Source organism: Neoarius graeffei, chromosome 13, assembly GCF_027579695.1.
Source record: "Neoarius graeffei isolate fNeoGra1 chromosome 13, fNeoGra1.pri, whole genome shotgun sequence".
Lineage (NCBI taxonomy): Eukaryota > Metazoa > Chordata > Actinopteri > Siluriformes > Ariidae > Neoarius > Neoarius graeffei.
In genome coordinates this window covers 46520601-46532918 of record NC_083581.1, presented here as the reverse complement: position 1 = coordinate 46532918, position 12318 = coordinate 46520601, and the positions used below count along the sequence as shown (strand labels likewise).

Sequence of the window (12318 nt, the reverse complement as noted above, 5' to 3'; positions counted from 1 at the left end):
TTTTTACCATCAGGTCACAAAACATGTAATCTTTAATGAATGATATGTTAAAAGATAACTTTAATTTTCTGAGATGTAATAAAAACATATTTATATGCCAAAGTCAGAATGTAACAGAAGTGTTGTGGACATATATATTCTCAATTTTAACAATGTAGAATTACTTTTTGAAACATAGGAAGGTGATGTTTTAGCAAATATAATTAATAAACATGTGTAGTAGAATAAACATACACATTCTTTCAATAAGATTAACATGGTATATAGCTAGATTGTAATTAATTTGTAACAGACGCGAGATGGGCAATCATAACAGACATCATTTTGGAACTCATAGGCTTGACTTTGGCATATAAATATGTTTTTATTACATCTCAGAAAATTAAAGTTATCTTTTAACATATCATTCATTAAAGATTACATGTTTTGTGACCTGATGGTAAAAAAAGAAATGGTTTTAGGTGAATAAGTTCATGTCCCCATTTCAGTACCCATAAGCGTGGAATCACTCATATGTATGTGTTATTTACCAGCTGGGAGGTCCGTATTGTGAAATACCATGACCGAGGTCTTGAAAATACTGACCGAGGTCAGTATTCAAGGCCGAGGTCACGGTATTTCACCATACGGACCGACCTTAAGCTGGTAAATAATATATTTATTTTTCTTTACCAAATTCTAACAGAAAACGAGAGTGCCAGAAAGGGATAACCGAACCGAGCCGCCATTTTGAATCCTCATTCACGGCTGTAATGCAGATTCCTTCCTCCTCGGTCTACAAGTGCACTTCCATGGCAGGGAAAAGGCTACGTTTTGCCGCCTATGTAGTCCCCTATTTATACAAAATTGAGTCATTCAGAATTCAGCCATGTTTTTGCTCGGCGTGAGTAACAGTTACAGGTTTTTAGCTTTCTCCTAAAATGTTTTCTTTTATTTCTTCTTCCTCAGGGTAGTGAAACTCGCTTTCGCTGTGAAGACTGTCGTTATCGCTATCCATGCTGTAAAATTAATGCTATTCTCCTGAGAAATGCAAAAATAAACATTGACAAAAAATGCTACTATGTTTGTTGTTGTTGTGAACGAGCGAGTCGCCAGACGTCCGTAACCGGGGTCCGTATCGTAGAATACGGACCCGCTCGCCAGCCAATCAGAGCACAGGATTTGATGGAAACCGGACCGTGAAAAAAAATTAATGGAATTATGTGGTAAACAGAAGGTGTTTAAAAAAACATGTTAAGATTCTTCACAGTAGCCAGCGTTTACCTTGAAGATACTTTGCACACCATTGGTATTATCTTAACCAGCTTCATGAAGTAGTCACCTGGAATGCTTTTCAATTAACAGATGAGCCTTGTCAAAAGTTAATTAGTGCAATTTCTTGCCTTCTTAATGTGTTGGAGATCAAATAATAAATGATAATACAGTAAATAGCCCTATTCCACAACTGTAGTAATCCATATTATGTCAAGAACCATTCAGCTAAGTAAAGAGAAACGACATCTATCATTACTTTAAGACATGAAGTGTCTTTTAATTCATAAACAAAGAAAAAAACACTGAACTAGGAGGTCTGTCCACACTTTTCACTGGTACTGTGCATCCTTTCCTAACTGACATGTTGGTAAAGATTGTGTTCTATTCTGTAGGAAAAGACTCCCCCCTATCAGTATAAAGATGCTTCAGGAAGCGCTCACAGTTTTTTTTCTTTTCTCTCATCTACAAAACCAAAAGTTTGAAAATGCAGAACAGTACAATATAGACAAAGTTTAAATGTAGAGAAGTGATGCTTCTGGGGTTTTAGGGATGTTACAATGGTGATGACTATAATGATGATGGTGGTGGTGATAAGCTCAGCTTATATAGTGCCTTTCTCACACCCAAGGTCGTTTTACAATTACAAAAAAAGTACACCAAAAGAGGGTCAGGATGTAGCTCCAGTGGCATAGCTGCCCACAATCCCACCAAAAGGCACATGAGGGTATGGCCTGCACAGACATTGCGACGCCACTGGGCAACATTGCTCGGACCACCACACCATGGATCCACAAAGCAAACAGAAGCACCACCACACAGAGTGCTGGACAAACCTGATGTTGGAGAGCAACGAGCTCACTGCAGTCCATAGCGAGCAGCACAGGTATCACCCACGGCAGACCAAGCCCTGAAGGAAACCGATGCCCAAAACTTGGTCCGGGTCTATGCCACACCCAACAGACAAAACATTCAAACAAATAAACATCAAATCATATGATCACAAAAAGAAAAAGTGATGATGGTGATGTTGAGGATGACTGATTATGATATAGATGATGATTGTGATGTCTGTGATATGATGGTGATGACAGTGATGCCAAGGTTGATGTCAATGGTGGTGATTATTATGATGATATCTCAGAGTGTAACCTTGCGGAATGCTTCTGAGGAGGTGTGTCATCATTGATGCCATCTGTTTATTTTTTATCAGTGAAGGAATATGGAGTGGGAGGGGTTTATAAATGACTTCCTGTGTGTCACTTCCTCCTCCTGCAGTGTAGCTGTTATTGCTGTGGTTCTTATGATCATACTTCAGTTCTGGCTTTATAACTACAGTGAGTGAGTGTGTATGCGTGTGTGAGAGAGAGAGAGAGAGACTGAATATTCTCTAATGAAGAGAAGTGAACTCTCCCTTAGATAATTAACATCACACTCTCCTGGGTGTTGGGTTGCTGTGTGTGTGTGTGTGTGTGTGTGTAGGGGGGGATTAGCAGTGTTAGTGTAACACACTGGGTATTCAGTTTCTCTTGCTGGAGTTGATGTAGCAACAACACTGCTGCTGACTGGCTGTTGTGGTGATGTTTGTCTGTCTGTCTGTCTGTCTGTCTGTCTCCACATGTACCTTTCTTTATCACTGTCTGTCCAACTTGCTCTACCTTTTTATCTTCTGTCTGTCTCACTCTACCTGCCTGTCTCTTTCTGGTATCTAAGCAACAGAGTGTGATTCAGTAACCAGAGGCTTGTATAAGAATAACACATTCTCTCTCTCTCTCTCTCTCTGTGCATATGTCAGTGTTGTGGTTAGTGAGTATGTGACTGCCCCCTGCAGGCTGGAGTGAGTGTATCTCACCATGAACAATAAGGACACAACCACTGAATCCGGTCAGTCTCTCTCTCTCGCACACAGTTACAGTATACATACTCACAGACACACACATTCACACTACACACTAAGGGTGAAAGAAAATATCCAGACACTTTCATATTACATTGTTTTGTGATAGTGTTTTTGAGGATCAATACAGTATCAATTTTTATTTAATAATTTAAGTGCAAAGATTCATGGCAATCAGTGGTTCATTTTGTGCCATGTTGAAACTCCCGACTGCTAGATGGCATTGTTGTAATCCATCATCAAACATTTGACTTTTCCACAACAGAGTAACACCATAAACTGAGACAGGAAATAGCATTAGGGCGCATTAATAAACTTGGCATTATCAAACATAGCTGACTAGTCACATTACCACCAATGGCTGATTTTGAAAGAGTTCTATACCAGCTCCCGCAGTATACTTTTTTTTACCCCCGCCAACTTTGTTTTGGCCTCTGTTTGTTTGTCTGTTCCCAGCGTAACTCAAAAAGTAGTAAACAGATTTTGATGAAATTTTGAGGAAAGGTGAGACATGGGCCAAGGAGCAGTTGAGTAGATTTTGATGTGTGAAATTCCTAGGAGATCAGCAATTTATGAAATACTCAAACCGGTCTATCCGCGACCAACATCCATATCAAAGTCGCAGAGATCATTTTTTTCCCCATTCTGATATCTGATGTGAACATTAACTGAAGCTCTGACATGCATGTCTCATCTCATTATCTCTAGCCGCTTTATCCTGTTCTACAGGGTCACAGGCAAGCTGGAGCCTATCCCAGCTGCCTACGGGCGAAAGGCGGGGTACACCCTGGACAAGTCGCCAGGTCATCACAGGGCTGACACATAGACACAGACAACCATTCACACTCACATTCACACCTACGGTCAATTTAGAGTCACCAGTTAACCTAACCTGCATGTCTTTGGACTGTGGGGGAAACCGGAGCACCCGGAGGAAACCCACGCGGACACGGGGAGAACATGCAAACTCCACACAGAAAGGCCCTCGCCGGCCACGGGGCTTGAACCCGGACCTTCTTATTGTGAGGCGACAGCGCTAACCACTACACCACCGTGCCGCCCTGACATGCATGTTTTTTTGTTTTTTTTAATTAATCCCCCGTTGGCCGAAAGGCCCGAAGGGGTATTATGTCGTGGCGATGTCCGTCCATCCATCCGTTTGTCCGTCCCGAGAAGGGTACTCACCTTCTGAAATCAACTCCTCTCACAATTTTTGGAGGAATTTCACAAAACTTGACAGGATTCTTTGTTATATGTTGATTCAAGATTCAAGATTTTTTATTTGTCATATACACAATAGCAGACACAGCGGTTTATTATTGAGTAATATGCATATTGCAATTTTGTTCCATTCAGTCACATTTTACCCAAGCTTTGGCCCTTCATTACCAAACTTGTACTTTGACAGTTTCATGAGGGTGTATTAAGCACTTATAGCGTAGATATAGTTGCCAGCGGGGGATACTGTGCTCTCAGAGCACTCTTGTTTGCATTGCACTGCTGCCACATGATTGGCCGATTGTGATACCTGCCTGAATGTGCAGGTGTTTCTAATAAAGTGGACAGTTTTTATTTATACATGTATATAAAATCTCACACATGCATACAACACCTTCACTTTATTTACAGGGACTGTGATAAATGCAGATCCTACTGTTCTGATTGCTTTAAAATTAACCTTTTTTTTTTTTTTTAAAACTCCGATTTATGCATTTGGTGGTTCAATCTTTTTACTTTGATAGTTTTCCGAAAATTAAATGTAAAAAGTCGCAATGTATCGCCTTGTTTACAGTATAGCTATATTTTAGATTATATTAAATCGTAACTTCTGTATGTATATGCATCCTATCAGCAAATTCGTGTCAATACACAACTCCACTACACACATGCCTGTCACTCTGTCAGCGTGTGATTTATTACTGAGGGGTGTACGTGTGTTACAGAGAATAACCGTCAGATGAAGGTGTTTCTGCCCAATAAACTGCTGGATTGTTTGCCTCGAACAAACACATTACCGAAAGAGAGACTCCGGTGGAACACCAACGAGGTATGTGTGTGTTACTCATTGCAACCCACAGTACAAGCTGGATCACTCATATTATAGACATCAAGACAGACCCACGACTGAGTAACGAATCTACAATCTGAATGTGAAGTGTGATCAGAAACGTGTGTGTAGCTACAGTATATCTACATCTCTCTCTCTTACATATATACTTGTATACTCACGTGTTACGTGTGTGTGTATTACAGGAGATTGCATCATACCTGATCTCCTTTGACCGACATGAAGAGTGGATTTCCTGCACACTCAAGACCAGGTGTGTGTATCTGTGTGCGTGCGTGTTACCATGGTTACCAAGACCAAATTGTGAATGTTACAGCAGTGACAAAGAGGTGTGTGTGTGTGTGTGTGTGCGTGTGCGTGCGTGCGTCAGGCCACAGAATGGCTCCATCATTCTGTATAACAGGAAGAAGGTGCAGTACAGGAAGGACGGATACTGCTGGAAGAAACGGAAGGATGGCAAAACCACACGGGAGGATCACATGAAGCTCAAAGTGCAGGGAACTGAGGTGCGCACACATACATGCTCATACACACAGTGCACGCACAGTGTATATATGCACACACACCATATACAGTACACTTCATAAGTACAGTAAAGCTATGGAAAAAAAATTAAGAGACCACTTTTAATGGTGACCACCATTAAAAGTGGTCTGTTATTATTTTTTTTTCCATAGCTGTGTATTTATTTCTAAGGACTAATCTCTCTCTCTCTCCACACACACAGTGTCTCTATGGTTGTTATGTCCATTCCTCCATTGTCCCAACATTCCACAGGAGGTGCTATTGGCTTCTGCAGGTCAGGCTTCAAGTTACATAACTGGCTACAGTCACATGACCAGCTATTGAGTGTTACTGAATCATCTTTAATGCAATAAAATTAACCTGAAAGCTATGGGTTTGTTATGTGACCTTATTTGCATAATGCTAGCTAAACTTTACTATATAATTTACTGCATTAGTATTATCATTTATGTTTAGCGCTAGCATTTTGGTTCAACATTGCTGTTTATGATACATTTCCTGTCTTGCCGTTCCACATCTAAGTTTCATGAAGAGTGGTGTGTGTGTGTGTGTGTGTGTGTGTGTGTATAGAACCCAGACATTGTGCTGGTCCACTACCTGAACGTGCCGAATGTGGAGGACAGTGGCAAGGCATGTGGGCCGGTCCTGTGTGCCTTTACTGACCGCCGAGACGGACTGCGCTGGAGCCGAGAGGAGCTGCTCTCACAACTTAAACCCATGTGTGAGTAACCAGACGCAGCATAGAACCACAAGTGACTGACCAATTACAGCTCAAAACCACAAGTGATTGACCATTTTGTGTGTGTGGATAGTTCACAGTATGAAGTGGTGTGGCAGTGGAAATGGGGCAGACGTTTCCATTGAGCAGCTTGTGCAGCAGATTCTGGAGTCACAACAGACCAAACCACAACCACGCACACACACCTGCCTCTGTAACCATGGTAATCTGAATATTCACACTTGCAAAAACTTTTTACAAACCACATGTACACAAACATTCATGCTGAAACTGTGTGTGTGTGTGTGTAGCTTCTTCTGGGATGAACATTCCTCATCGGTGTAACAGCACAAAACATCGCATCATCTCCCCAAAACTGCCATGTGGCCCTGTCCCCTACCTCACTGAAGTCCAGAACCTAACCCATGAGAGCTCAGGGGGTGGGGCAGCCAGCAGAGATGGAGGTGCAGGGGATGCAGTTGCAGGAGGTGTGGCCAATGAGAAAACCCAACCCTCCAGCCCAGCAGTTACCCTTGACAACGGGAATTCTGCTCCACCCTCTTCTTCCTCATCCAGCTCGCCACAAACACAGTGCACTGCAACACTTGCCCTTGGCAACAGCAATGGTTTCTATGGTGACCAACGTGGCAGCCTGGCAACAGTAGCTCTGTCTCAGAATGCAGTAATCGTCATGACGACAGCAGCAGCAGCTGCGTTGGGCCGGGGACGGGAGGAGTCTAAAGGAGAGATCAATTCTGCGCACCTGTCACTCACACATACTGGAGGCCGGCTCGTCTTATCACCTGTCCCAACCAAACAGGAGACGCCCCCTCCCAGCCCCGCCCCTGTCCCAGCTCACACGGTGCCACCCAGTCAGGGTGTGGCTACGCTCTCTCTCACTCTTCTGCCCAGCCCTGTGATTGGAGGATTGCTGTTGACAGATCGCATAATTGCAGAAAAGCCCAGTGCAATGCTCCGCCCCTCGTCTCCCTCTCCATCATTAATGGCACCGCCATCTACACAGACTGCCTCTGTATCTGGCCCCGCCCCCTCTGTACCACTGCTGTTTGACCCTGATTCTTTTCTCAATAGCCCCAAACAGGGCCAAACCTATGGTGGGTCCTCCCTCTCACCTCTCAACACGACTAACTCCACCTCTTCCTGCCAGAGCCCACCCCTTTCCTCTTCTCCACAGCCTCCTTCATTGGCGTTGACTCTTTCTCCAACCTCTCCACCTTCATCTCTCTCTTCTCTCTCTCCTCCCACATCTACACCAAACTCTGCCTCCTTGTCTCCTTCGCTGTCTTACTCACTCTCTCCTTCTTGCCCGGCCCCCTCTCTCCTTCCCCTTTGTTTTGACTCCTCACTGGCTCTTGATTCACTGACCCACCCACTAAGCCCCACACTAGACGCTCAGGTCTCCTTGCCACGATTGGACATGACCCCCCAAAGCTCTGTCAGCGATGGGCAAGCTCTTCTAATTGGACAAGAAGAAAATGCCACACCTACTCTGCTGTCACTAAACTACACACACAACCAGCCATTGCCTTCACAGCACTTGACATCCAGTCAACACTCTAGCAACCATCTGTTAGTCGATCAGTTACCGCTCCGTCAGCTTTTGCCCAAACAGCAGCAGACCAGTCAGCTTCCAGCTGATGAAGGGAGGGTGGGGCTGAGGCTTCAAGAAGAAGCTCATCTCTTGATGACCCAAACACAGACACATTCGCAGGGTTTGAGGCCTCCAGGGCGAGGCCTGCGCCATAGCCTCAGCCAGCCGGCTCTGCTCACACACAGTGATGCACGCACCGATACACACAATGACGCACACAAAGAGTCACATGCGCACACACTTCTACCACAGAAGAGCCCTGTTCAGGTGAAGGAAGAAAAGTCTCCACCCATAACTCCAACCATTCTGCGAGAATTAGAGTGCGATGAAATGCCCATGGACACTACTCACAGTTCTGACAGCACTGCCCAGCAACACACAGATGAGGCGGAGCTATCGTTTGACTCTACCTTTCCTGATCTGATATCTGAACTGATCACGGAGGAAACAAACAGCCACTCTGCCTCTGCAAGCCTAAACTCTGCCTCTGCCCCACCTACTTACCCAGTCAGGTACATGGCCCCACCCCAGCCAACGCCCTCCACCTCCTACTTGCCCTACACACTCCTCACACAAACACACATGCACTCCAACACACACTCTGGAATGGGAGAGGAGCCTCAGCGTCTTGCGAGCATCACTGATTTCTCACCTGAGTGGTCATATCCGGAGGTGAGACAGTCTCTCTCACACACGCACTCATACATATACCCATATGCACACCTATATGCACACCCTCGCACAGATACACATGCTCACACCCACTTGCATATGCATTCTCACACAGACACAGTTGTACACGCACATACCCACTTAAGGTGTATTCACACTAGGACTGATTGCCTTGTACTGGTCCCAAGAGCAATTGTCCCCACTCCCCAGCTGACCTGCGCTCATGTTGCACTTTTATGTTCTGGTGCCAAATGTGCTTACATCACAATGCAGCTTTACTCGCTGACTACAATTTGTGTTCAACTGAGAACCAGACCCATGATTAACCCAAAGATTCTCCAATGAATTGAAAAGTGCCTGTTATAGCATTTGAGTTCCGTGCAGTTAACAACCAGTGTGCATGAGTCCAGCCACACCCGAGCGCATCTCTTCCTAATGGACCAAGTCAAGTCAGTTTTATTTGTATCGTGCGTTTAACAGCAGACATTGTCGCAAAGCAGCTTTATGGAAAAATATAAAATTTTATACATTAATTTATCCCTAAGGAGCAAGGTTGAGGCAACGGTGGCAAGGAAATGCATGAGGAAGAAACCTTGATAGGAACCAGACTCAAAACAGAACCCATTCCCATTTGGGTGATAGTGTGATTTATAAATATCTTGCTTCTATAACTGTGTGCTCTCTATATGGTCAAAAAGTGCAATTGTGTAACCAGGAAATTCATTATAGTTTTGAAATTAAGTCTGTTTTGTTGACATTATGAACTGTTCATTGATGGAGACTTGGGTGCAAGACTGTTCATGACAACTGCAGTCTGACAATCATCATGGCAATTTTAATTCGAAGTCATCAAAGCAAAACATATATGGTCATCCTCCACAGTAGTGAAGCAATGAGAACTCCAGCCAGAAGCAGGGCATCAGGATGGATCAGGCAGGTCTGGAGAGCAGGAGAGGGCAGCATCACTGGTATCTCAGGAGTGGCATTTGTAGCTTGGCAGAGAGAGAGAAACACAAATTATTAGGTATGTCTATTGTCACACAATAGTTAAGAACAGGGTACATTTTGCGCTGAGTGCAAGCGGGGATTCCAGCAAGACTAACTATGGCAGCATAACTAATAGGGAGAGCCAGAAGGTAACACAGACATGAGGGTGCCCTGGTACATAAAGTGGCCAGTCACTGGACCGTCAACAAACCTGAGTGAATGTGAGGGATGGTGGGGGCTAATAAAAAGCTGTTACCTATCTGCTTTGTGCCTCGTGGCACATGAGGCCTTCTACTTCTGGTTTCCGTAATATTTTATTTATTTTTTAACGGGAGAGGGTTATCAGCCCTTAGAACAACCTGAAGGACTAGGGGATCACTCTTCATCTGGTCCTTACCCTTCAACCTGTTCAACATGGGTGACCCTACCAGGAGTATAAGACTCTGGCCAACATGGCTCTTATTAAAAAAACAAACTAAGCTATTAACAAAAGGCTTGACAAATATGTTTTCAGCCTCCACTTCATCTCAGTTATTATCAGAGGTGGAAAGAGTACTAAAATATTATACTCAAGTACAAGTACTGTTACTCTGATGAAATTTTACTTAAGTACAAGTAAAGTTACCAGACAAAAAATCTACTCAAGTAAAAGTAAAAAGTAGATCATTTAAAATGTACTTTGAGTAAAAGTAAAACGTTACTTTTAACAATGGGTGTTTTCTGCCTCCATTGTGTTGTGCAAAAATGAAAAAGAAGAGGAAACAAGGATATATGTACATCTCAACCCAGATGTTTTATTTAAAGGAAGTGTATCAAATTGAATGCTTAGGATAATGCTGCATTAAAACTGAGACAAACAAAAAAGGTCAATACACACAGTCATGTCGTTTACATCGCCCTGACCACACACAAAGCATTGTACACGAAATATGAAAGTGAAATGTTGCACCGAAAACTCGTAGCTTGCCTGTGTGCACTGTGTGTTATTGAACAATTCAATTCAAACATTATTTGTTTTGCTTAGTATTCCTTTCTGGCCTGTTGGATGTAGAATGGTAGGAGGACTGATCACGTCAGGTTGGCGAGCTAACTTGCTTGCATGATTAGCCAACCGAATAACAGACTAGTTACCGTTATGCTACAGTACCAACAGGTTGCTACTTCAACATTAGCAATGCCATCCACTATTTTTGGAATATAACCAGCCTATTGTCGGTTTTACTATGGAAAGGAAACATTATGATCAGGGGCGCAGATACGTTTTTTGAACTGGGGGGGACAAAAAACTGGGGGGGACAAAGCTGCCAGCAAACCAACCCCAACCCCGATATGCCTGTCAAACTTGTTGTGGGTAACCATGGCAACCAAGCTCGAGCTCGCAACCTGTGCAGTCTGCGCAGCTCAACCAACCGAATATCAGTCTTTGTTTTGTTTTATGTGAGTTGTTGCAACTATGTATACACTGCTGTGCACCTCAATAAACCGACTGGTAATTAGTCTTTTGATTTTTCCGTGAGGTTTGCCTTATGCAAAGAAAGACAGCATAGGCGTTTTTTCCTCCCTATAAGTGGGGGGGACCGAACGAGGTGAATTTAAATCTGGGTGGGACGAATCCCACCCGTCCCACCCTCTATCTGCACCCGTGATTATGATGCCAATGACAATACTTACCTCAACATGCTTGCGCAGATTAGACGTCGAATTTTTGTATGCCACAATGGTTGTCTTCTTGGGCACACATAATCTGCATTGCATAATGAAACTGTCACCCCTTTTCTCTATGAAGCTGAAGTGATCACGTATGTAGGGCCAGGGGTGCACTTCATTACAGGAAGAAATTGCGTTTTCTGCAGGGTCGTCCACCACAGGTTCCTTGGTCTCCTCCATGTCCGCAGGGGTGCTTTATCAACACCCGTGGCCCAGGGGCTAGGCCCCTCATAGGCTACCTGTCAACCCTACCCTTACCGTTGGCCAGGAAAACACTCTTATTTTATTTGCAATACGTGTCAAGCATTTACAGTGTAAGCGCGTAATTAGCCTAGAAGCCTACGATAGGTTACGTTTGGCTCAGCGTAGCTGCGCAAGGCCCACGCTCACATCGCTCAACACATCCGACCACAGAGGGAGAGAAGAACGCGCGCATTATCATTACAGAGCCGGTTCTGATTATTACCACGGACAGGACAGTGATACTACGTAACTTTCACGCAGGGGCATGGCCAGAGATAACCACACAAGCGCGCGTGCGCTAATGTAGACCTATGTGTTGTAAACATAAAACACACACACCTACAGACAAGTCCTTTTAAAAAATAAAATACATAAAAATAGCTCAGCGGCATGAAAACAAGCATTCACTGCAAGACAAGGTGCCCTAGAATCGCCATCAGTTTTTAATATCTATATGGACTTTGTTGTCAGGATTGCACAGCATGAGATATCAAAACTGTACCCAGATACAGGCTTCAAGTTCAGATATTGCATTCCAAATGAGGTATTCACAAGAGAAATGCGTACGAAAGCACGAGCATCAGGAGAGGGTTGCATAACAGAGATTCTATACGCAGATGATCAGGCCATACTCGCTG

General features: G+C 43.8%; 1 protein-coding gene across 1 annotated transcript in view; it reads left to right on the top strand.

The window, feature by feature from the left end:
• camta2 (calmodulin binding transcription activator 2) overlaps positions 1–12318 on the top strand; it is a 59066-nt gene that overhangs the window by 1012 nt on the left and 45736 nt on the right. Inside the window, exons 2-9 of the mRNA XM_060937874.1 lie at positions 3047–3135; positions 5092–5195; positions 5402–5469; positions 5587–5722; positions 5944–6015; positions 6312–6462; positions 6554–6682; positions 6771–8743. Coding sequence (XP_060793857.1) covers positions 3105–3135; positions 5092–5195; positions 5402–5469; positions 5587–5722; positions 5944–6015; positions 6312–6462; positions 6554–6682; positions 6771–8743 — 2664 coding nt within the window. The 5' untranslated portion in view covers positions 3047–3104. The remainder of the gene's footprint in view (positions 1–3046; positions 3136–5091; positions 5196–5401; positions 5470–5586; positions 5723–5943; positions 6016–6311; positions 6463–6553; positions 6683–6770; positions 8744–12318) is intronic.